Here is a 26,767-nt window from a genome sequence, read left to right as displayed (position 1 = left end):
CCTCTTGTGGTAGTTTTTCTTCTTTTAAATATGCTTCCTCCTTTACCGTGTTGATTCCCTTTATGTATTTAAAAGTATCTATCATATCCCCTCTCTCTTCTTTCTTCCAAGCTATATATGTTAAGGTCCTTTAACCTTTCCTGGTAAGGTTTATCCTGCAATCCATGTACTAGTTTAGTAGCTCTTCTCTGAAGTCTCTCTAGAGTATCTATATCCTTCTGGAGATACGGCCTCCAGTACTGTGCACAATGTTTCAAGTGAGGTCTCACCAGTGTTCTGTACAGCGGCATGAGCACGTCTGTCTTTCTACTGCTTATACCTCTCCCTATACATCCAAGCATTCTGCTAGCGTTTCCTGCTGCTCTATTACATTGTCTTACTACCTTTAAGTCTTCTGAAATAATTACTCCTAAATCCCTCTCCTCAGATACTGAGGTCAGGACTGTGTCAAATATTCTATATTCTGCCCAAGGGTTTTAAGTCCCAGGTGCATTATCTTGCATTAAATTTCAGTTGCCAGAGTTCTGACCATTCTTCTAGTTTGCCTAAATCCTTTTCCATTTGGCGTATCCCTCCAGGAACATCAACCCTGTTTTATATCTTTGTGTTATCAGCAAAAAGACATACCTTACCATCGAGACCTTCTGTAATATCACTAATGAAGATATTAAACAAAATTGGTCCGAGTACAGATCCCTGAGGTCCCCACTGACAAGACCTTGCACTGATTATACTCCATTGACTACAACCCTCTGTTGTCTGTCATTCAGCCACTGCCTAATCCACTCAACAACATGGGAGTCCAAGCTCAATGACTGCAGTTTTTGCTAAGGACATGTTCACTTTAAAGTGTACACCTGTCCTTTACAAAAACTTTTATTATAAAGTGTTTTTTATTCACCCCATTGCATGACAATGTTTTAGCCCACTCCATTAAAGGGGTTATCCAGAGAAAAAAAACTTTTTTTTATATATCAACTGGCTCCAGAAAGTTAAACAGTAAATTACTTCTATTAAAAAATCTTAATTCTTTCAGTACTTATGAGCTGCTGAAGTTAAGTTGTTCTTTTCTGTCTAAGTGCTCTCTGATGACACCGGTCTCGGGAACTGTCCTGAGTAGAAACAAATCCCCAAAGCAAACCTCTTTTACTCTGTGCAGTTCCCGAGACCAGCAGAGATGTCAGCAGAGAGCACTGTTGCCAGACAGAAAAGAACAGCTCAACTTCAGCAGCTGATAATTATTGGACGGATTAAGATTTTTTAATAAAAGTAATATACAGCTCACAACAAAAAATGTACAAGGTTAACTGGGTACACCTGTGAGATAACAATAGAAAGTAAAATAATAGAGTTCCCAGTCCTCAAGTACCTCAGCCAAAAAAGGGTGTACAATGGATAGTTGGAAAATACATACATTTTAATATATCATATACATAAAATTTCTCACAGGGCCCATGTGATATACCATAAAATATACATAGTAGTAAATAAACAAATCTGTATAAAAGTGGAGACCTGTAAGATAAAGGAAAAATATAATGTCCAATATTTATGGAAGGATACTCCTGATTAGATCTATATGTCTGCAAGATAAAGGAAAAATCTAATGTCCAATATGTACGGAAGGATACTCCTGAATAGATATATGTGACCGCAATAATAGTAAATGACAGCAGTTCACATTCAATAGCAGCTCACATTCAATAATCTGGTATCTGAAAATAACTTGTGGTGCCAAGTACCTCTCACCACTCCTTGTGTAATCGTCGTCCAGATGCTCCGCTAATATATGGAGAGGCTGCCGGTATAAAGTAGATGTTAATACGTCTCCGCAGGAACAGTGTCTGGCCACGATGCTTCAAACCGGGTGCATGTAGGTGGTATGCAGAAGCGGTGCCTGACATCACCCAGTCAGCTGTTTCAGCTGCGGCCCGCAGCCACAAAGCAGTGGTTTTCTGAAGCGCTGGAGGTACACAGTGGTATGTGCCATAGTAACTGGCAGGGTACACAGATAGAGATGGCTGGAGCAGCAAGGTAACTGGAGCGGCAGGATATTCAATCCAATAGTGGTCATACAACATCGATCCAGGTATGATTTTATTTATGTTTTTGATAGAATTTAGATGATTTTCTTCCCATAATTCCTTCTTTTCATAATTCCATCATTTGATGATCCATGCCTTGTTTTGAAAGATTATCTAGATCTCCCAATTCCCAGCAGAATAATTAGAGTTGCATATATAAATGACCTGTTATCTGAGTATACCATTCTTAAGCCACTGAGGAAGGGGTTAGCACACACTTGTCCATAACCCGAAACGCGTTTGACCTGTTTGTCCTGTCTGAACAAGGTGCAAAGGAAGGACTTTTACTTAAAAAAGCACTTTTACCTGGATTGATGTTGTATGACCACTATTGGATTGAATATCCTGCCGCTCCAGTTACCTTGCTGCTCCAGCCATCTCTATCTGTGTACCCTGCCAGTTACTATTGCACATACCACTGTGTACCTCCAGCGCTTCAGAAAACCAGTGCTTTGTGGCTGCCGGCCGCAGCTGAAACAGCTGACTGGGTGACGTCAGGCGCCACTTCTGCATACCACCTACATGCGCACGGTTTGAAGCATCGTGGCCAGACACTGTTCCTGTGGAGACGTATTAACATCTACTATATACCGGCAGCCTCTCCATATATTAGCGGAGCATCTGGATGGCGAAGTGGTGAGCGGTACTTGGCACCACAAGTTATTTTCCGAACCGGATTATTGAATGTGAGCTGCTATTGAATGTGAACTGCTGTCATTTACTATTATTGCGGTCACATATATCTATTCAGGAGTATCCTTCCATATCTTACAGGTCTCCACTTTTATACAGATTGTTTATTTACTACTTTGTATATTTTATGGTATATCACATGGGCCCTGTGAGAAATTTTATGTATATGATATATTAAAATGTATGTATTTTCCAACTATCCATTGTACACCATTTTTGGCTGAGGTACTTGAGGACTGGGAACGCTCTATTATTTTACTTTCTAATTTACAAATTTGTTTAACTTTCTGGAGCATCCTGGACTACCCCTTTAAGTCTTTGTCTTACTTGCTATGTGAATTATGTTCAAAATGAAATAGATACTGGAAGCACATTAATATTGATGGTGAAGTTGGCATGAATGAGTGGTGAATTAAGAACCCTATGATAAGTACAGTGTAACAGGAATAATACGACTATAGGGGAAGATGTAGAGAATGGGGAGAGGAATTTGTTTTGTTTTTTCTTTTACTCCTTTTCCCCCCTTTGTATTTCTTTTTCCTTGCTTTGCTTGTTTGGGGACTGAGATATATTAAGTGATGTAAGTAGTCGTTGCTTGAGCCGTTTGACTATGAGGTCGCCCCAAGTCCTATATCCCTAAAGGGAGATTCTATGCTTGGATAAGCGGAAATCCTGTAATAATTGGAAAGTGTTCTTGGTAATTCATGCATTGGCCTTAAAAAAAAGTTTTAAAAACCTTAAAAAGGCTGTGAACTGAAATGTTGCCCTCTGTGATGCATACGGGTGAATAAAAACCCACCTTTTTCACATATTTTAAAACACAGCAATAACTTACATAGTTAGTATGGTTGAAAAAAGACATACGTCCATCAAGTCCAACCAGCGAATTGAAGGGAAGGGTGTAAGGGGATAAGGGGAACTTCTCTTTTTATAAACTGAGGAACCCCAACATTCATTGCAATCAAGTACAGAGCTATGCACAGTTTCTACACACAGCAAATTGGAATTGGAAAAATGCTGCAAAGTAAGAATACTTTCAGGCTGTGTTCACATGTTGCATTAGAGTTTTGTGGTACTACTGCATTTTTGCTGTGGATTTTCTGAAATCTAATCAATATCTGATGATTTGAAAAAGGTAGGGTTGTGGAAGTTCATATCATGTCCCACGTCATCATGGCAAGCTTCAGCACAGCAAGACACAAGGTAGTAACACCGGATAAGAAAGGTCTTTCCCAGGTGAAGATTTCAAAGTAAACTAGGGTTTCCAGATGTGCTGTTCAAGCTCTTTAGAAGAAGCACAAAGAAACAGGCAATGTTAAGATGCATTGGTGGGCCAAGGAAATTTAGTGCAGGGGATGAAAGACACATCACGCTTACTTCCAAATCAAAAGATGTCCAGCAGTGCCATCAGCTGGACATAATTGTAGAGGACAGAGGAGGCAATACCTCAACATGGAAACAAGGCAAAGCGACTCAACTATGAACGAAAACACAGTTTGTTTGCTAAAGGGCTGGAGAGTGGTACAGTAATCAATGCAAGCACCAGTGAAGTCAAGTGGAGGAGTTTAAGGCTGCAGTCCATAGATGGAGTTTGGTAAATGGTCTGGATTACCTGAGAAATACAGGCAGGTAGTTATTAATCATGCTATACCATCAGTGAGGCTTCTAACCGGCTCCAAATTTATTCTGAAGCAGGACAAAAAACTCCAAAACATACAGCCTATATTATTAACAACTATCTTCAGTAGAAGAACAAGGAGTTCTGAGATTACATGAAGAGACAGAAGAATTTACGCTAGCCTACATCCACAGAAGATCTATGGGTTTGGAACAACCTCCCTGCCGATTTCCTTCAAAAACTTTCTCTTCAAAACCGTATCAGTTCTTCTAGGTACACTCGCACAAAAAAATCATAATTTAATTTAGATTCCTGTTCATTCACTTTGCATTTTGCTTAATGATAAAAATAATCTATTAACACTTCTATATTTAACCTCTTAAAGGGGTATTCTGGGCAAAAACATCTTATCCCCTATCCAAAGGATAGGGGATAAGATGTCTGATTGTGGGGGGCCTGCCGCTGGGACCCCCGCGATCTCCCTGCAGCAGCCCGCATTCTATGCGTAGCTGCATCTGCAGTTTTGGAAACCACCGGGCTTCTGAGACGGGGACGTCACGCCACGCCCCCTCCATTCATTTCTATGGGAGGGGGCGTAACGGCCACAACGCCCCCTCCCATAGACATGAATGGAGGGGGCGTGGTGTGACGTCACGTCCCCATCTCGGAAGCCCGTCGGTTTCCGAAACTGCAGACACAGCTATGCATAGAATGCGGGCTGCTGCAGGGAGATCGCGGGGGGTCCCAGCGGCGGGCCCCCCGATCAGACATCTTTACCCCTATCCTTTCGATACCCCTTTAAGGACGGACCCATTTTTTACCTCAATGACCAGGCTCTTTTTTTTTATTTTTTTTATTTTTTTTTATTTGACATGTGTCCTTTTAAATGGTAATAGCTTTAGAACGCTTTTTCTGAGCGGAACGATTCTGATATCCTTTTTTCGTAACATATTGTACTTTATATAAGTGGTGCATTTTTGTTGACACATGCAGCAATTTTTGTGAAAAACTCCAAAATATTGTGAAAAACTGGAAAATTTCTGGCATTTAAAAATTTTTTTTTATGGTGTACACTGTGCGGTAAAAGTGATGTTATATTTATTCTGTGGGTCAGCGCGATTATGGTGATACCCATTTTATATAGCTTTCTATGTTCTTTTTCCTTTTCTGAGCAAAATTCTTTTTCTGCCATTCATTTTCCAACGGCCGTAACTTTTACATTTTTCGTTCCACATCATTGAGTGAGAGCTTAATTTTTGCGGGATGAGCTGTACTTTTCATTGATATCATCTTTGCGGTATGTGCTACCTTTTGATCTTTCTTATTCCGCTATCTGTACCAAAATTGGCGAATTTTGCGCTTTTTAGTTGTTTTTTTACGGCGTTCACCGTACGGGATAATTTAATTTACAGTTTTATAGTACATGTCATTACGGACGTGGCAATACCTATCATGTATATGATTTGTGTTTTTTGATCTTTTTTGGTGATAATACAGGGCTTTTATTGGGAAAGGGGCATTTAAAAAAATTTTTTTTACACTTCATACTTTTATTGAAGAACTTATACTATACTGCAATACATTTGTACTGCAGCACAGTATTACCCGATCAGCTGCACACACTACAGCCTGTGCGATCCAGCCTGTGGCTGGATCTCACAGGCTTCTGCAGCAGGCAGACAGGAGGTCATAATCTGAACTCTTGCTGCCATAGCAACCAACGGCGACCCACGATCGTATCGCGGTGCCACCGTTGGTGAACAGGGGGAGCACGTTCCCCCTGTCAACACCATAGATGCCGTGATCAAGATTGATCACGGAATCTATGGGGTCAATGCTACCGGGACCAGCGCGATCGTGGCTTCGGCAGCTGCGGTGGGACTCCGACTGTGATTGACAGCCGGGTCCTGCCGCCGATCTCCTGCGGTGCCCGTGGCAGTGCAGGAGATCGCTAGGACGTATGCATACGTCCCAGTGTGCGAACGTGTCGGATGCTGGGACGTATGCAAACGTCCCATAGCGGGAAGGGGTTAAAAGCATTCTAAATTTGCAGCATTTGTTCCACAATTGCCTACAACTTTTGCCATTAACTGACATTTTTACCAATAATGCCATTTCTTTACCTGCTTCCAATGGGATTCCTCTGGAAATAGCTGAAGGGTCAAATGCTAAGGGTATGTGACCGTACAACTCAGCTTGGCTGACTCCCCGGAATAAGTGCTCATAGGGAGACATTGCATGGAGATGTTCAGGGACTGTTGTATGAGGTGACTTGGAGTTTGACATTTCTCTGGGATTAGGGGTGCTCTTCCTTTCCTGGGTCAGAGGTTTTCCAGAACTAATACCTCCTGTAGATAATAAAACAATAGACATCAATAAACAGAGATATGCTTTTCACAAAGACAAATGGTTAAAGAGTACCTGTCATCAACAAAAACTTTTAATATGTTGTTCATAATCATTAATGAAGAGATATTGTAATATATCTTCATTAAAAAATATTAATATTTATACCAGTTTTTTCATTTTATACTTTTGGCCACCAGGGGTCACTCTTCTATGCCTGGTCTGCAAGCAGCATCCTATGCTTTTCTAAGTAAGTGTACAGCTTTTAGGACTAATGCTGAAGGGCTCTGGTCCTTCCACCGGAAGTACAGTACTGTGAGCTACAAGCCTGCACATGCCTCTCATACAACAGCCAGTCACCTCCCCCTCCCCCCTGCTCTGTGTTCTCCCTGCCCCTCAACACACGTTATCTTATACATTGTATTATCTCACTGCACTCCCTGCCCCCCCCCCCCCCCCCCCTGACATTCATCTTAATCACTGCCTCTGTAATTGCTCCCTCAGCCCCTGGTTCTCAGCATTGACTTTTTAGTGCAGAGAGACACAGGAGAGAGAGAGACAAGCTGCTGTCCCTACCCTGTACTTAGTCTTTATGCAGTGTTTCCCAACCAGGGTGCCTCCAGCTGTTGCAAAACTACAACTCCCAGCATGTCACGACAGCTGTTGGCTGTCTGGGAGTTGTAGTTTTGCAACAGCTGGAGGTGCCCTGGCTGGGAAACACTGCTGCAGAGGGAGAGCAGCATACAGGAAGACTGGCAGAAGCAGAGTCCCAGCCAGGCTTCATGTGACATCATGCCTGCCAGGACCCGCCTCCTTCCACCCCTCAGAAAGACAGTGTTCCTGAGCTAATGAAGAGGGATAAAAAAAGGTATTACCACAGTGTTTTAAACCTCAACAAACACAGGGATAGGCATAGTTAGAGAAAGGGATAGATGGGAAGGGGGATCAGGGAAAGTTTAGATGATGACAGGTACTCTTTAAGTGTAACAACTGAAAGGTAATTAAATGTATAGTCAAGTGTAGTATTCCCTAGCATTTCATCCTGAATAACAAAATTAGGACTACATTTCCTATTATCAACTGGGGATAAGGTTTCCTTTATTATAAACTGAAGACTAGCTTTCCTGAAGCATGTATAAATGACTAGCGTTCCTTTATTATAACCTGAAGACTAGCTTTTCTTTGTTATAGGCAGAGGACTTGCTTTGCTTTACTATGAAAGGAGGACTATCTTTCCTTTATTATAAGTGGAAAACCAGAACTAGCTTTCCTTTACTATGAAAGGAGGACTCGCTTACCTATACTATGAAAGGAGGACTCGCTTACCTATACTATGAAAGGAGGACTCGCTTACCTATACTATGAAAGGAAGACTCGCTTACCTATACTATGAAAGGAAGACTCGCTTACCTATACTATGAAAGGAGGACTCGCTTACCTATACTATGAAAGGAGGACTCGCTTACCTATACTATGAAAGGAAGACTCGCTTACCTATACTATGAAAGGAGGACTATCTTTCCTTTATTATAAGTGGAAAACCAGAACTAGCTTTCCTTTACTATGAAAGGAGGACTTGCTTACCTATACTATGAAAGGAGGACTCGCTTACCTATACTATGAAAGGAAGACTCGCTTACCTATACTATGAAAGGAGGACTCGCTTACCTATACTATGAAAGGAAGACTCGATTACCTATACTATGAAAGGAGGACTCGCTTACCTATACTATGAAAGGAGGACCCGCTTACCTATGCTATGAAAGGAGGACTCTCTTACCTATACTATGAAAGGAGGACTCGCTTACCTACACTATGAAAGGAAGACTCGCTTACCTACACTATGAAAGGAGTATTCGCTTACCTATACTATGAAAGGAAGACTCTCTTACCTATACTATGAAAGGAAGACTCGCTTACCTATACTATGAAAGGAAGACTCGCTTACCTATACTATGAAAGGAGGACTCGCTTACCTATACTATGAAAGGAGGACTTGCTTACCTATACTATGAAAGGAGGACTCGCTTACCTATACTATGAAAGGAGGACTCGCTTACCTATACTATGAAAGGAGGACTCGCTTACCTATACTATGAAAGGAGGACTCGCTTACCTATACTATGAAAGGAGGACTCGCTTACCTATACTATGAAAGGAGGACTCGCTTACCTATACTATGAAAGGAGGACCCGCTTACCTATACTATGAAAGGAGGACTCGCTTACCTATACTATGAAAGGAGGACTCGCTTACCTATACTATGAAAGGAGGACTCGCTTACCTATACTATGAAAGGAGGACTCGCTTACCTATACTATGAAAGGAAGACTCGCTTACCTATACTATGAAAGGAAGACTCGCTTACCTATACTATGAAAGGAGGACTCGCTTACCTATACTATGAAAGGAGGACTCGCTTACCTATACTATGAAAGGAAGACTCGCTTACCTATACTATGAAAGGAGGACTATCTTTCCTTTATTATAAGTGGAAAACCAGAACTAGCTTTCCTTTACTATGAAAGGAGGACTTGCTTACCTATACTATGAAAGGAGGACTCGCTTACCTATACTATGAAAGGAAGACTCGCTTACCTATACTATGAAAGGAGGACTCGCTTACCTATACTATGAAAGGAAGACTCGCTTACCTATACTATGAAAGGAGGACTCGCTTACCTATACTATGAAAGGAGGACCCGCTTACCTATGCTATGAAAGGAGGACTCTCTTACCTATACTATGAAAGGAGGACTCGCTTACCTACACTATGAAAGGAAGACTCGCTTACCTACACTATGAAAGGAGTATTCGCTTACCTATACTATGAAAGGAAGACTCTCTTACCTATACTATGAAAGGAAGACTCGCTTACCTATACTATGAAAGGAAGACTCGCTTACCTATACTATGAAAGGAGGACTCGCTTACCTATACTATGAAAGGAGGACTCGCTTACCTATACTATGAAAGGAGGACTCGCTTACCTATACTATGAAAGGAGGACTCGCTTACCTATACTATGAAAGGAGGACTCGCTTACCTATACTATGAAAGGAGGACTCGCTTACCTATACTATGAAAGGAGGACTCGCTTACCTATACTATGAAAGGAGGACTCGCTTACCTATACTATGAAAGGAGGACCCGCTTACCTATACTATGAAAGGAGGACTCGCTTACCTATACTATGAAAGGAGGACTCGCTTACCTATACTATGAAAGGAGGACTCGCTTACCTATACTATGAAAGGAGGACTCGCTTACCTATACTATGAAAGGAGGTCTCGCTTACCTATACTATGAAAGGAAGACTCGCTTACCTATACTATGAAAGGAGGACTCGCTTACCTATACTATGAAAGGAGGACTAGCTTACCTATACTATGAAAGGAGGACTCGGTTACCTATACTATGAAAGGAGGACTAGCTTACCTATACTATGAAAGGAGGACTCGCTTACCTATACTATGAAAGGAGGACCCGCTTACCTATACTATGAAAGGAGGACTCGCTTACCTATACTATGAAAGTAGGACTCGCTTACCTATACTATGAAAGGAGGACTCGCTTACCCATACTATGAAAGGAGGACTCGCTTACCTATACTATGAAAGGAAGACTCGCTTACCTATACTATGAAAGGAAGACTCTCTTACCTATACTATGAAAGGAAGACTCGCTTACCTATACTATGAAAGGAAGACTCGCTTACCTATACTATGAAAGGAGGACTAGCTTACCTATACTATGAAAGGAGGACTCGGTTACCTATACTATGAAAGGAGGACTAGCTTACCTATACTATGAAAGGAGGACTCGCTTACCTATACTATGAAAGGAGGACCCGCTTACCTATACTATGAAAGGAGGACTCGCTTACCTATACTATGAAAGTAGGACTCGCTTACCTATACTATGAAAGGAGGACTCGCTTACCCATACTATGAAAGGAGGACTCGCTTACCTATACTATGAAAGGAAGACTCGCTTACCTATACTATGAAAGGAAGACTCTCTTACCTATACTATGAAAGGAAGACTCGCTTACCTATACTATGAAAGGAAGACTCGCTTACCTATACTATGAAAGGAGGACTCGCTTACCTATACTATGAAAGGAGGACTCGCTTACCTATACTATGAAAGGAAGACTCGCTTACCTATACTATGAAAGGAGGACTCGCTTACCTATACTATGAAAGGAGGACTCGCTTACCTATACTATGAAAGGAGGACTCGCTTACCTATACTATGAAAGGAGGACTCGCTTACCTATACTATGAAAGGAGGACTCGCTTACCTATACTATGAAAGGAGGACTTGCTTACCTATACTATGAAAGGAGGACTCTCTTACCTATACTATGAAAGGAGGACTCGCTTACCTATACTATGAAAGGAGGACTCGCTTACCTATACTATGAAAGGAAGACTCGCTTACCTATACTATGAAAGGAGGACCCGCTTACCTATGCTATGAAAGGAGGACTCTCTTACCTATGCTATGAAAGGAGGACTCGCTTACCTACACTATGAAAGGAAGACTCGCTTACCTACACTATGAAAGGAGTATTCGCTTACCTATACTATGAAAGGAAGACTCTCTTACCTATACTATGAAAGGAAGACTTGCTTACCTATACTATGAAAGGAAGACTCGCTTACCTATACTATGAAAGGAGGACTCGCTTACCTATACTATGAAAGGAGGACTCGCTTACCTATACTATGAAAGGAGGACTCGCTTACCCATACTATGAAAGGAGGACACGCTTACCTATACTATGAAAGGAGGACTCGCTTACCTATACTATGAAAGGAGGACTCGCTTACCTATACTATGAAAGGAGGACTCGCTTACCTATACTATGAAAGGAAGACTCGCTTACCTATACTATGAAAGGAGGACTAGCTTACCTATACTATGAAAGGAGGACTCGCTTACCTATACTATGAAAGGAGGACCCGCTTACCTATACTATGAAAGGAGGACTCGCTTACCTATACTATGAAAGTAGGACTCGCTTACCTATACTATGAAAGGAGGACTCGCTTACCCATACTATGAAAGGAGGACTCGCTTACCTATACTATGAAAGGAAGACTCGCTTACCTATACTATGAAAGGAAGACTCTCTTACCTATACTATGAAAGGAAGACTCGCTTACCTATACTATGAAAGGAAGACTCGCTTACCTATACTATGAAAGGAAGACTCGCTTACCTATACTATGAAAGGAGGACTCGCTTACCTATACTATGAAAGGAGGACTCGCTTACCTATACTATGAAAGGAAGACTCGCTTACCTATACTATGAAAGGAGGACTCGCTTACCTATACTATGAAAGGAGGACTCGCTTACCTATACTATGAAAGGAGGACTCGCTTACCTATACTATGAAAGGAGGACTCGCTTACCTATACTATGAAAGGAGGACTCGCTTACCTATACTATGAAAGGAGGACCCGCTTACCTATACTATGAAAGGAGGACTCGCTTACCTATACTATGAAAGGAGGACTCGCTTACCTATACTATGAAAGGAGGACTCGCTTACCTATACTATGAAAGGAGGACTAGCTTACTTATACTATGAAAGGAGGACTCGCTTACCTATACTATGAAAGGAGGACTAGCTTTCCTTTACTATAAGTGGAGGACTAGCTTACCTATACTATGAAAGGAGGACTCGCTTACCTATACTATGAAAGGAGGACCCGCTTACCTATACTATGAAAGGAGGACTCGCTTACCTATACTATGAAAGGAGGACTCGCTTACCTATACTATGAAAGGAGGACTAGCTTTCCTTTACTATAAGTGGAGGACTAGCTTACCTATACTATGAAAGGAGGACTCGCTTACCTATACTATGAAAGGAGGACCCGCTTACCTATACTATGAAAGGAGGACTCGCTTACCTATACTATGAAAGGAGGACTCGCTTACCTATACTATGAAAGGAGGACTAGCTTTCCTTTACTATAAGTGGAGGACTAGCTTACCTATACTATGAAAGGAGGACTAGCTTTCCTTTACTATAAGTGGAGGACTAGCTTTCCTTTACTATAAGTGGAGGACTAGCTTTCCTTTACTATAAGTGGAGGACTAGCTTTCCTTTACTGTAAGTGGAGGACTAGCTTTCTTTATTACAAGTGGAGGACTAGCTTACTTTATTATAAGCAGAGGACTAGCTTTCCTTTATTAGAAGCGGAGGACTAGATTTCTTTATTATAAGTGGTCTAGCTTTCCTTAACTATAAACGGAGTACCAACTTTCCTTTACTATGAAAGGAGGGCTAGTTTCCTTTATTATACGCGGAGGACTCATTTCCTTTATTATGGGTGGTGGACTCGCTTTCCTTTAATACATCACTTTGTACATTCATAATCCGTCTATATAAAATTTGCTCTGTAACCGAATGAAATAACTGCAAAACATTTATAAACATTTAAAGTATCAAGTTATATGTAGAGCAAAAAAGGATCTCTACCTTCATGGCTCCGCTGTGCAGACTCCCTTGTAGTCACAGGAGATCCTCTATTCAGATGGCTACCGTATGTTGCTCCATGGGGCAACTGATGATCCTCATAGGAGAGTGGACTATGTCTGGGCTTTCCAGGGTCGGGAACAATTACAGGAGCGCCTCTAGTTATAGAACCAGAGCTTGCTCTACTTTTGAGCATCATCTCATCATATGCTCTTGGGTCTTGCAATACCTCAATGGGATGCAAAGGGTGGTATGATCTACCTGTGCTACCAATTATGGATCGTACATCATGTTTCTTGGCACTTACTGAAGAACCACTATCATACTTCAAAGGTGTACCCTGTACAAAAAGTAAAATATTTACAATACATTAGCTACACTGGTAAGCCATGATAACAGTGTTAGTAGAAATATGATTTTTTAGTACTTTCAGCAGTATTAAATCAATGTAATGCATTTTGAAATATGGTGCATGGCTTATGGTGGGCTTTGTTGGCAGAAGAGCTCCAAAATCATGATACAGTAAAAACTCTTTAAAGGGGTAGTCCAGTGGTGAAAATCTTATCCCCTATCCTAAGGATAGGGGATAAGTTTGAGATCGCGGGGGGTCCGACCGCTGGGGCCCCCTGCGATCTCTCTGTACGGGGCCCCGGCTCTCCGCTGAGATAGCGGGTGTCGACCCCCGCACGAGGCGGCGGCCGACACGCCCCCTCAATACATCTCTATGGCAGAGCCGGAGATTGCCGAAGGCAGCGCTTCGGCTCTGCCATAGAGTTGTATTGAGGGGGCGTGTCGGCCGCCGCCTCGTGCGGAGGTCGACACGCCCCCTTCCAGCGGGCTGTCGGGGCTCCGTACAGGAGATCGCGGGGGGCCCCAGGGGTCGGACCCCCCGCGATCTGCAACTTATCCCCTATCCTTAGGATAGGGGATAAGTTGCTCACCACTGAATCACCACTGGACTACTCCTTTAAGGCAATCCCACAAGTGCACACAAAATGATAAAGGACCTCTAAATGTAAAAAGTGTATAGAATGCTGCTTACATGTTTAACACAGTCAGCAAACACATATAATCTGTGAATTGACACCCCAAATCATGTCATCAGTGATACAGTTTACATAAGGTATACAGAGATGTGTTTTCTTGTTCTGTACAGCACTTTGTAACTTATGTGTAAGGCTGGGTTCACACTACGTTTTCTCCCATACGGGAGCGCATACGGCAGGGGGGAGCTAAAAGCTCGCGCTCCCGTATGTCACCGTATGCGCTCCCGTATGTCATTCATTTCAATGAGCCGACCGGAGTGAAACGTTCGGTCCGGTCGGCTCATTTTTGCGCCGTATGCGCTTTTACAACCGGACCTAAAACTGTGGTCAACCACGGTTTTAGGTCCGGTTGTAAAAGCGCATACGGCGCAAAAATGAGCCGACCGGACCGAACGTTTCACCCCGGTCGGCTCATTGAAATGAATGACATACGGGAGCGCATACGGTCACATACGGGAGCGCGAGCTTTTAGCTCCCCCCTGCCGTATGCGCTCCCGTATGGGACAAAACGTAGTGTGAACCCAGCCTTACATGTAAACCATATACTGCAATTATATATTTACTGTTCCCAAACAATGAGTTATAGGACATGATGAGAGCTTAAGTTTCATATCAACTGTATAGCATCTGTTCTCATTTTCACTCTACCCAGCATAGGTATCTTGCTTTTTTTTACAACTGACTTCCTCATGTAATGGAATAATGGAACAGGCTAAGCTCTATCTTATTCTCCACTAAGGACATACAGTCATGGCCGTAAATGTTGGCACCCCTGAATTTTTTCTAGAAAATGAAGTATTTCTCACAGAAAAGGATAGCAGTAACACATGTTTTACTATACACATGTTTATTCCCTTTGTGTGTATTGGAACTAAACCAAAACAAGCTAATTGGACATAATGTCACACCAAACTCCAAAAATGGGCTGGACAAAATTATTGGCACCCTATCAAAATTGTGGAAAAATAAGATTGTTTCAAGCATGTGATGCTCCTTTAAATTCACCTGTGGTAAGTAACAGGTGCGGGCAATATAAAAATCACACTTGAAAGCAGATAAAAAGGAGAGAAGTTCACTTAGTCTTTGCATTGTGTGTCTGTGTGCAACACTAAGCATGGACAACAGAAAGAGGAGAAGAGAACTGTCTGAGGACTTGAGAAGCAAAATTGTGGAAAAATATCAACAATCTCAAGGTTACAAGTCCATCTCCAGAGATCTAGATTTGCCTTAGTCCACAGTGCGCAACATTATCAAGAAGTTTGCAACCCATGGCACTGTAGCTAATCTCCATGGGCGTGGACGGAAGAGAAAAGTTCCCTGACTGCGTCACACCCCTCTCATAGACTTGCATTGAGGGTGCGTGGCCGTGACATCACGAGCGGAGCGTGACAGTGACGTCACAAGCCTCCGCCCCGCATCGGCAGTCATCTGGCACTGATCGAAGTTCGCTCCGTGCACCGGATGCCTGGGTTGCAGCAGCCAAGATTGCGGGGGTCCCCAGAAGGGAAAGGGGATAAGATGTCTCTAGGGGAGGAGTACCCCTTTAACCTTGTCGTGTGAAAGGAAATGCAGGAGAGCAAGACCAAGCAGAAGATGGCAGGAGATGATGATGCTGTCAGGCTTTGTATCTCTTCTGTTCCTTTCTCCTTCATAATGTTGCTGCATCCCCCAAATGAGTGCAGTGCAGTGGTGCAGAACAGTCATGGCCGTAAATGTTGTCACCCCTGAAATTTTTCTAGAAAATTAAGACAGAAAAGCAGTAACACATCTTTTGCTATACACATGTATATTCCCTTTGTGTGTATTGGAACTAAACCAAAAAAGGGAGGAAAAAAAAGAAAATTGGACATATTGTCACACCAAACTCCAAAAATGGGCTGGACATAATTATTGGCACACTTAACTTAATATTTGGTTTCTCACCCTTTGGAAAAAATAACTGAAATCGGTTGCTTCCTATAACCATCACAAAGCTTCTTACACCTCTCAGCCGGAATGTTGGACCACTCTTCCTTTGCAAACTGCTCCATGCCTCTCTTATTGTAAGGCGCCTTTTCCCAACGGCAATTTTAAGATCTCTCCACAGGTGTTCAATGGGATTTAGATCTGGACTCATTTCTGGCCACTTCAGAACTCTCCAGCACTTTGTTGCCATCCATTTCTGGGTGCTTTTTGATGTATGTTTGGGGTCATTGTCCTGCTGAAAGACCCAAGATCTCGGATGCAAACCCAGCTTTCTGACACTGGGCTGTACAGTGCGACTCACAATCCGTTGGTAAACCTTAGATTCCATGATGCCTTGGACACATTCAAGGCACCCAGTGCCAGAGGCAGCAAAACAACCCCAAAACATCATTGAACCTCCACCATATTTCACTGTAGGTACTGTGTTCTTTTCTTTGTAGGCCTCATTCCGTTTTCGGTAAACAGTAGAATGATGTGCTTTACCAAAAAGCTCTATCTTGGTCTCATCTGTCCACAAGACGTTTTCCCAGAAGGATTTTTACTTACTCAAGTTCATTTTGGCAAAATGTAGTCTTGTTTTTTAATGTCTCTGTGTCAGCAGTGGGGTCCTCCTGGTCTCCTGCCATAGCTTTTCATTTCATTAAAATGTCTATGGATAGTTCGCGCTGACACAGCTGCATGACAGCTTGAATATCTTTGGAACTTGTTTGGGGCTACTTATCCACCATCCGGACTATCCTGGGTTGACACCTTTCATCAACTTTTCTCTTCTCCCTCCCATAGACTTGCATTGTGGGAGCGTGGTCGTGATGATGCAAGCGGGAGTGACCGTGACATCATGAGCCTCTAGCGCTGCACCCGATGCAGCAGGGTGATCATGGGGAGCCCCCACGATCAGACATCTTATTACCTATCCTTTGGATAGGGGATAAGATGTCTAGTGGCAGAGTACCCCTTTAATACAGCCCAATAATAATCAATTACTTAGTGTAGCTCAACATTTGTTTATAAAAATAAAAAAAATATGAAAAAATGAAAAATTACTTTAGAAGACAAGTGGTTTAACTTTGCTAGGCTGATATAATATTTGGAAATAATAGTTGGAAAGGCAGATATGCTTTTTCATAAAGATGTTCACCCAAGAAGAATACTTTCCGGTTTATAACTAAATGCAATGCTCTATCGACAATAAAGTCTATCCAAAAAAAGACATGTAGCACTAGAATTACAGAATGTCCATCCATGAATGTGGCTCAAGTGTTACATTGCAACCCCCTATTCTGGTGGTTTTAATGGTGCAAGAAGACAAGTCTGAGAACATTTTACTTGATGGGATCCATATTTGCACATGTTTAAACAAGACCTTTAACTGCTGATATTCTAATAATCTATCTAGCCTGCTCCATAAATAAGGATAGTCTGGTCATAAAGAGTGAAAAATTACCACAGGTAGGTTCCTTAGATAAGAGGAAATAAATAGTGCAAAAACCTTTGCACTGGGAAAGTGACATACTAAATGAATAGCACCATCCTTTGAACTAAAAGAAAGTATAACCTAAGCCAGGGTAGCTGCTGTGCTACCACTTGAATTCATACAACATATAAAATGTGTGATTTAACAAAGCCATGTAGTTTGGTATAAGGTATATGTTTCCAGGATTTTGTCCATGGCAGTGTACCGGTATATACAGGGACTCCTAGACTTTTATCATCTGGCTGTGCTTGTGCAGTTCCATGGGCTGGCTCAGAGTAAACACTTTTATGGCGATCTGCCCAGTGACTTAAAACAACAACAAATCTGCCTCAGGACTTCCACACTCCGGTGCCAAGTAGGCTAAAGGGTACAGTGATCTTTTACCCAATCAGTCACAACGTGATTGCACAAGGCATCTGTTTTCATAGACACTTCTAAGAGAAGATACTTTAGAAGATAAAGCCGTGGTAACCAATATTAAATATTTAGGAGTAAATGGACCTGACAGATTCCCTTTAAATAAGAGCTGCAGACACCATTGGAAAGATGTTAGGGTATAAACTGTACCTTTCTAGGCGCTGATGGTGGTTGGCAAACTTATCAAATTACCGTTTTCTTTCTCAAGGAGGAAGAGCGGAGCTGCTCAAGTGCCACATTCTGCCATGCCTCCTCACCTGCCCTCATCTCTCCTCCTTCATTGATTCACAGAGCTCTATACATCAGTCAAGGAGGGGCTGGGAGGTAACGTTTAGAAAGGAGGTATGCCAGGTTGTAGTACTTAAAGGACAACTGTAGTGGTCAAAAATCCCTGCCCAAATGTTCCCCAAACAAAAGTTATACAATTCAGTCAATTAGTTCTATTTACCTATATGCAGCCGTTTCTGAGATATTAGAGTTGCCAGCATAGCCCAGTAGTCCTGCGTCCGTCCCCTATTCATTACATTGCAGCCGCCATCTTGGGGACGGAGATCTCTTCCTCCCAGCAGTGTTTGTGCTCCCCCCCTAGCCTCCGTCGGGTCCTCCCTGCTTATGCATATGCATGAGCGGGTGCTTTCTGAGGACGTGTGTGTGAAGGAGACATATTACACTGCACGGGCTGGTGGTGTATACAGGGAATAAATATCATACTGGAGATGATTCTGTGTGTGAGAGGGGGGGACTACTGAATGATACATGCTGGGAGTTGTAGTCCCTGTTATGTGTGTGTGTGTGTGTATGCCAGTGTTTCCCAACCAGGGAATGCTGGGAGTAGTAGTTTTGCAACATCTGGAGGCACCCTGGTTGGGAAACACTGGTGTATGAACTACAACTCCCAGGAGACTACAGAGATACAATAGAGGTGTTTGTGAACTACAACTCCCAGGAGACTACAGAGATACAATAGAGGTGTTGGTGAACTACAACCCCCAGGAGACTACAGAGATACAATAGAGGTGTTGGTGAACTACAACCCCCAGGAGACTACAGAGATACAATAGAGGTGTTGGTGAACTACAACTCCCAGGAGACTACAGAGATACAATAGAGGTGTTGGTGAACTACAACCCCCAGGAGACTACAGAGATACAATAGAGGTGTTGGTGAACTACAACTCCCAGGAGACTACAGAGATACAATAGAGGTGTTGGTGAACTACAACCCCCAGGAGACTACAGAGATACAATAGAGGTGTTGGTGAACTACAACTCCCAGGAGACTCCTGATACAATAGAGGTGTTGGTGAACTACAACACCCAGGAGACGACAGAGATACAATAGAGGTGTTGGTGAACTACAACTCCCAGGAGTCTCCTGATACAGTAGAGGTGTTGGTGAACTACAACTCCTTTATACACTCAAACAGCAGAAAGCTGACACGGCATGCTGGGATGTATAGTCTTACAACAGCTGGAGTCACCTCTGCAACTCCAAGCATGCACATACAGCAGAAAGCTGACAGGGCATGCTGGGATTTGTAGTTTTGCAACAGCTGGAGGCACCACTGGAATTCCCAGCATGCCCGAACAGCATATAAAATAACTGGGCATGCTTGGAGTTGTAGTTGTGAAAAAGATGGAGGGACCAATATCAGGACAGTTTTATAGACAAACAATTATGTTTTTTTACCATTTTTCCTTTCACTCTCCACTCTCCAGTGCCCACACTACAGTGAGCACGGAGGCAGCTGCTTCATCACTGGACAGGAGCAGCATGGGGAGGGGGAGATGAGCAGAAGGGGAGGGTGTATGCATAGGGAAGGGAGATGTGGGCGTTACAATATAATAATTTGCTCGGGGGGGATAGAACAGGGGGAGGGCAGCAGCTTACAGGAAGTAAGCACAAGGCATGATGGGAGATGTAGTTTTTCTTTCACTTGTCCTCAGTAATTTGTGTGCTGATAACGGGAGAAAGACTGGGACAATTTTGATGGGGGAGACATCGTTGGAAAGGTCTTCCAAAGACCTATTAAATGCAGATGTCCTTTAACCCCTTAAGACGCAGGGTTTTTCCACTTTTGTTTTTTCCTCCTCACTTTTAAAAATCATAACACTTTCAATTTTGCACCTAAAATTCCATATTATGGCTTATTTTTTGCACCACCAATTCTACTTTGCATTGACATTAGTAATTTTACCAAAAAATCCACGGCGAAATGGGAAAAAAATTCATTGTGTGACAAAATTGAAGAAAAAATGCCATTTTGTAAATTTTGTGGGCTTCCGTTTCTACGCAGTGACAACTTATCTTTATTCTTTAGGTCCATATGGTTAAAATGGTACCCTACTTATATAGGTTTGATTTTGTCTTAGGCTGCTTTGCCACTATGAGGTTCTCCCGTTAATACACATACGTTTGAAACATAATTATTAATACACGTTAAACAACCCCATTCAAGTCAATGGGTTTTTTCGTTTACCCTTTGTCACACGTTATAGCCCGTCATGACTAACGTACGTTAGTTGTGACTGGAGAAATAACGTGACATGCACTCATTTTTCGCACGTCACAAGAAACGGGTAAATTAACGTATGTTATTTTTAACATTGAAGTCTATGGCCGACCTACGTTAGTAAATTCACCCATTAATGCCCGTTATTATAACAGACATTTTTACTGAACATGCTCAGAAGAGGTGACATCAGTAGACTCCTGCAGTGCTGAGAGACTACTACTACTCCCATCATGGAACAGACTTGTTTCCATGCTGGGAGTAGTGATTCCCCACTGCGGGAGTCTGTTGAAGGCCGCAGTGGTCTTCAACCTGCGGACCTCCAGAGGTTTCAAAACTACAACTCCCAGCATGCCTGGACAGCCGATGGCTGTCCAGGCATGCTGGGAGTTGTTGTTTTGCAACACCTGGAGGTCCGCAGGTTGAAGACCACTGATGAAGGGATTGACAGGCGGGGATGATGAAGGGGGGGGGGGATGATGACAGGGGTCTGGATGATTACATGGGGGGGATGATGTATTTCCCACCCTAGGCTTATAGTCGAATCAATAACTTTTCCTGGGTTTTTGGGGTAAAATTAGGGGCCTCGGCTTATATTCGGGTCGGCTTATACTCGCGTATATACAGTAATAGGTGATGGACACAGCTCAGCTCCTCCTGCCTGCACAGGTCACCAAGCATGTCTAGAATACTTGTCAGAAAAATACAGAGCAGTATGCCTGCCATGTATTTAACTTTCCATTGCTGTGGATTTGTCAGCAGTTTTGGATGTGAATTAGCTGCATTCAATAGGGTTACTCTGTAGCCTTGCTAACTGGCGTTGTTTCTTCAAAGAATCAGTGACACTTTGAATATGAAATCAGCAAAATAAAAATTTTCCCTATTCGCATAACAGGAGATAAAAAGCTTACAAGAATGGTGGACATTTTTTCCCCAAATGAATGGAGCACAGCATGGGAGCAGGATCAATACTTAGCTCATTCTTTATGGGGCTTCTGAACATTGTTGAACTCCGCACTTTGGATAATGGGAATATCCCTTTAACCCCCTAACAACCACGGACATAAATGTACGTCTTGGTTTGGTGGTACTTCGCGCACCAGGACGTACATTTATGTCCTGTGTATGACCGCGAGCATTGAAGCGGTGCTCGCGTCATACACGGCAGGTTTCGGCTGCTATCAGCAGCCGAGGACCCGCTGGTAATGGCCGACATCCGCGATTGCGCGGATGTCCGCCATTAACCACTCAGATGCCGTGATCAGTACAGATCACGGCATCTGTGGTAATGAGCATGTTAAAATAGATGATCGGATCGCCCGCAGTGCTGCCGCGGGGATCCGATCATCTGTAATGGCGGACGGAGGTCCCCTCACCTGCCTCCGTCCGTCTCCCGCTCTGGTCTGAGATCGAGCAGACCAGAGCAGGAGATCGCCGATAATACTGATCAGTGCTATGTCCAATGCATAGCACTGAACAGTATTAGCAATCAAATGATTGCTATAGGTAGTCCCCTATGGGGACATAAAAAGTAGAAAAATGTAAAAATAAAAAGTAAAGTGAAAAATACCCTCCCCCAATAAAAATGAAAATTGTCTGTTTTTCCCATCTTACCCCCAAAAAGCGTAATTTTTTTTAAATAAACATATTTGGTATCGCTGCGTGCAAAAATTTCCAAACTATCAAAATATAATGTTAATGATCCCGTACGTTGAACGGAGTAAACGTCAAAAAATAAATAAAAAAAGTCCAAATATGCAGCTTTTTTGTCACATTTTATTCCCAAAAAAATAAATTATCTAAAAGTTTTATATATGCAAATGTGGTATCAATAGAAAGTACAGATGATGGGGCAAAAAATTTGCCCTCATACCACCCTACATACGGAAAAAAGTTATAGGTGGTCAAAATAGGGTGATTTTAGATTACTGATTTTGTACAAAAAGTTTTAGATTTTTTTAAGCGGTACAAAAATATAAAAGTATCTAGTCATGGGTATCATTTTTATCGCATTGACCCACAGAATAAAGAACACATGTCATTTTTACCTTAAAGTGTATAGTGTGAAAACAAAACTTTCCAAAATGTGCAAAATTGTGGTTTTCATTAAAATTTCCTCCCTAAAAAAATATTTTTTTGGGTTCGCCGTATATTTTATGGTAAAATGAGAGGTTTCCTTACAAAGTAAAATTGGTCACACAAAAAACAAGCCCTTATATGGGTCTATAGATGGAAATATAAAAGAGTTATGGATTTTAGAAGGCGAGGAGGAAAAAACGAAAATACAAAAATAAAACTGGCCTGGTCCTTAATGTGAAAATGGGCTTGGTCTTTAAGGGATTAATGGGATTTTCTGGATGAATGCGATTGGTGACCTAGCCTCAAGTGAACATGAGCTGAAATGTAGTATAACAAAGTCAACTCCTTCTGGCCCAGTTTACTGCATAGATCCAGCCACGGCAGCCTTACAGAACAGCTGATGATGCCATGTTCTTGCACCTTGATGATCAGTGACTGGTATTCTCTATCCTCAGGATAGGCCATCAATCATTTTTGCCCAAGAAACTTCTATTACTATGACATAAATTCCGTTTAAAAATAATGCACACAGGAGAAAAGCAGCACATCCAAAATAAAATACATGGGTGCCAGCGGGACCTCAGGAGTATAATCCAAGAAAAGTCACTTGTAGCACTCCATAAGGTGAAAACAGTGAGTAGCTTTATTCCATCAAGTGTCAATAATGCAACGTTTCAGCTGCCCATGTAGCTATTCACAAGCATGCTTGAGAATGGCTGCAAGGGCAGATAAAAAGTTGCATTATTGATACTTAATAGAATAAAGCTACTCACTGTTTTCACCTTATGGAGTGCTACAAGTGACTTTTCTTGGATCATAAAAAATAATGGCCACATATTACATATTATTTGCGTTTTTACTGCATATTACAGCTCAATACCATTACCAGAACACATGCCAACTGATTGCTGAATGTATCTGCAAAAGTATCTATGTCTGCAAAACAACCATGCCCATTCAATATTTATAGATAAAGATGATGCTATGTCTTTATTGTGATTGAGTTTGAAAGTATAGATACGTCTGTTGACAGCACTTTTATAACTTTTACTACCTACCTGTGTAATTGACCCCTCCTTATGTTGTCGGGGATTAACTTGCATCTCAGCGCTACGTCTCATTTCTTCCCTGGGAATCTCATGAACAGATCTACCAACTTCTTTTACTGTGGCCACCACTTCCTCATGTGTCTTAAGTTTGAGTGGTCCTGAAAGTCCCTCATGTGTCCGGACTTTGTAGGCATCAGACAGGCTTCGTGGTGGAGTGCTTTCTCTCTTGAGTTGCTTAGCTTCTCTCCTGAGGTAGTCTTCTTGAGCCTCAATGTAGGAGCGTGGGATCCCTAAACAAAAAGCACAGCATGAAATGTTAAAAAAGGCAACCACAAATCTGTTACTTTGACATTGTATCGGCTAACGCACAGTTGCTGTGAATAACATTAATTTGACATAGGAGCAAAACATGTTTTGTAATTTCTGTGCTCTGCACATATCCACTAGGCCTGACATTTACCGTAAAATATTACAAAATAACTAAAAATGTATATTAGTTTCTTTTTACATTGACTTAATACAAAATGCACATGCACATTATAAAAGCAAAAGAGTGAATGCAAAGTTCTACAATATGTCTACACTTGAAGCCTGTGTCATTTGTATATGCAAAACTGCCCTCAGATGAACTGAACCAAATTGGCATAATCTCTGTATTCGGGCTAAAATGTTACAATGTATTAAACAGTAAGGATCTACCTAGCGTTATGCTCATCCTCACAACAATACACCACGTACCTGACTAAGGTTTCTGTCTTAGCCTACTATTTTTACATATTTACACAGAAAAATAGCCAGCACAACTACCTAATACACAGGTGCATGCTATTGTGGCAAATACAGAGTATACAAAAAAGAAGGATGCAGCAGCACGCTTGGTCCAAAAAATGAGGCTCTAAGCGCACTAGTCTATCAAAACGTGTCCCCCATCAACCTCGTGGAGGTGGCCTCATGTCGGATGGGCCCATAACGCACAAACTTCTATTTGTATATTTTGTATTTGCTACAGCGATGTGCACTTGTGCAAAATACAATATTTCAAAGGGAAAAAAAAAAAACGATGTTAACCCCTTAACGACAATGGATGTAAATGTACGTCATGGTGACGTGGTACTTAACGCACCATGACGTACATTTACGCGCCGACATGATCGAGGGCACCGCTCATGCCCGGCAGGTCCCGGCTGATATCAGCAGCCAGGGACCCGCCGGTAATGGTGGACATCCGCGATTGCTTCGGCCGTCTCCCGGGGTCTTCTGCTCTGGTCTGAGATCGAGCAGACCAGAGCAGAAGATCACCGATAATACTGAGCAGTGCTGTGTCCTATGCATAGCACTGCACAGTATTAGCAATCAACTGATTGCAATGAATAGTCCCCTATGGAGACATAAAAAGTGTAAAAAAATAAAAAAAGTAAAAATATGTAAAATAAAAAAGTAAAAAAATGGGAAAAATCCCCTTCCCCAATAAAAAGTAAAACGTCAGTTTTCCCCATTTTACCCCCAAAAAAGCGTAAAAAAAATAATTAATACACATATTTGGTATCGCCGCGTGCGTAAAAGTCTGAACTACTAAAATATATTGTTAATTATCCCGTACGGTGAACAGCGTAAACGTAAAAATTAAAAAAGTCCAAAATTGCTGCTTTTTTGTCACATTTTATGAGTAAAAAGTAAAACCTAAGCAAAAGTGGTACTGATGAAAACTACAGATCGTGGCGCAAAAAATGAGCCCTCATATCGCCCCATATACGGAAAAATTAGAAAGTTATAGGTGGTCAAAATAGGGCAATTTCAAACATTTTGTTAAAATGGTTTGAGATTTTTTTTAAGCAGTACAATTATAGAAAAGAATATAATCATGGGTATCATTTTAATCGTATTGACCCACACAATAAAGAAAACATGTCATTTTTACCGGAAAGTGTACAGCGTGAAAACAATACCTTCCATAATTTGCTAAATTGCGGTTTTCTTTTCAATTTTCCCACATAAATAATATTTGTTTGGTTGCGCCATACATTTTATGGTAAAATAAGTGATATAATTACAAAGTTCAATTGGTGACGCAAAAAACAAGCCCTCATATGGGTCTGTGGATGGAAATATAAGAGAGTTATGATTTTTAGAAGGCGAGGAGGAAAAAATGAAAATGCTAAAATAAAATTGGTCTGGTCCTTAAGGGGTTGAAGCCGCTTTCTAAGGCTGCTTTCACACTATAAAATTCAACCGTATATAATTGTTCGTTATAAAAACCCTGAAAATCGGCTGTTAAACGGCCATTACAAAAGCCTATAAGGCCGTTAGAAAACCCCATTATAGTCTATGGGATTTTTACATTATCCGTTTTAACCCGTTATAGTCCGTTATTAATAACGGACGTTATTTTGTGACGGGAGAATGAACGGAAGAAATAGTGCATGCACTATTTCTCCCGTTATTATCTTCTGTCACAAAATAATGTCCGTTATTAATAACGGGCTATAACGGGTTAAAACGGATAATGTAAAAATCCCATAGACTATAATGGGGTTTTCTAACGGCCTTATAGGCTTTTGTAATGGCCGTTTAACAGCCGATTTTCAGGGTTTTTATAAGGAACGTTTATAAACGGATGAATTTTATAGTGTGAAAGCAGCCTAAGTTTAACATACTGTTCAAGAGGATGCAAGCATATACATAAACCAATTTTAAAATCTGATGCTGCTCTACATACGGAAGAATCCATTTCCTATTGACTTACATTATCAAGAAACAGATTAAAACAAACCTTTTTTGCTGTATATAATAACATATTTTACTACATATTTCTATACAGCAAAATTTAATGTAATGTGAACCCAGTCTAATATATACAAAAATGCCAGCTTACTATAATAAAAGTACCACTGAACATATAGGTATCATCATACTTCTACAAAAGTGCCAGATGCATTGTGCCCAGTATTTCCAAGCTAACCAGTTGAATAAGAGTGAGTCTGCTGC

General features: G+C 41.7%; 1 protein-coding gene across 27 annotated transcripts in view; it reads right to left on the bottom strand.

Moving 5' to 3' along the window:
• Positions 1–26,767, bottom strand: part of NCOR2 (nuclear receptor corepressor 2) — a 495,829-nt gene that overhangs the window by 35,791 nt on the left and 433,271 nt on the right. For all 27 annotated transcript variants that reach the window (XM_056534054.1, XM_056534035.1, XM_056534070.1 and 24 more), the window contains 3 exons: positions 23,792–24,072; positions 13,244–13,580; positions 6,519–6,743 (listed from right to left, as the gene is read on the bottom strand). In XM_056534054.1, the coding sequence (XP_056390029.1) occupies positions 6,519–6,743; positions 13,244–13,580; positions 23,792–24,072 (843 nt within the window). The remainder of the gene's footprint in view (positions 1–6,518; positions 6,744–13,243; positions 13,581–23,791; positions 24,073–26,767) is intronic.

The sequence above is a fragment of the Hyla sarda genome, chromosome 1 (assembly GCF_029499605.1).
Source record: "Hyla sarda isolate aHylSar1 chromosome 1, aHylSar1.hap1, whole genome shotgun sequence".
NCBI classification, from domain to species: Eukaryota; Metazoa; Chordata; class Amphibia; order Anura; family Hylidae; genus Hyla; species Hyla sarda.
The sequence above is the reverse complement of the archived record's forward strand: the minus strand, read 5'-3'. Positions and strand labels throughout refer to the sequence as shown.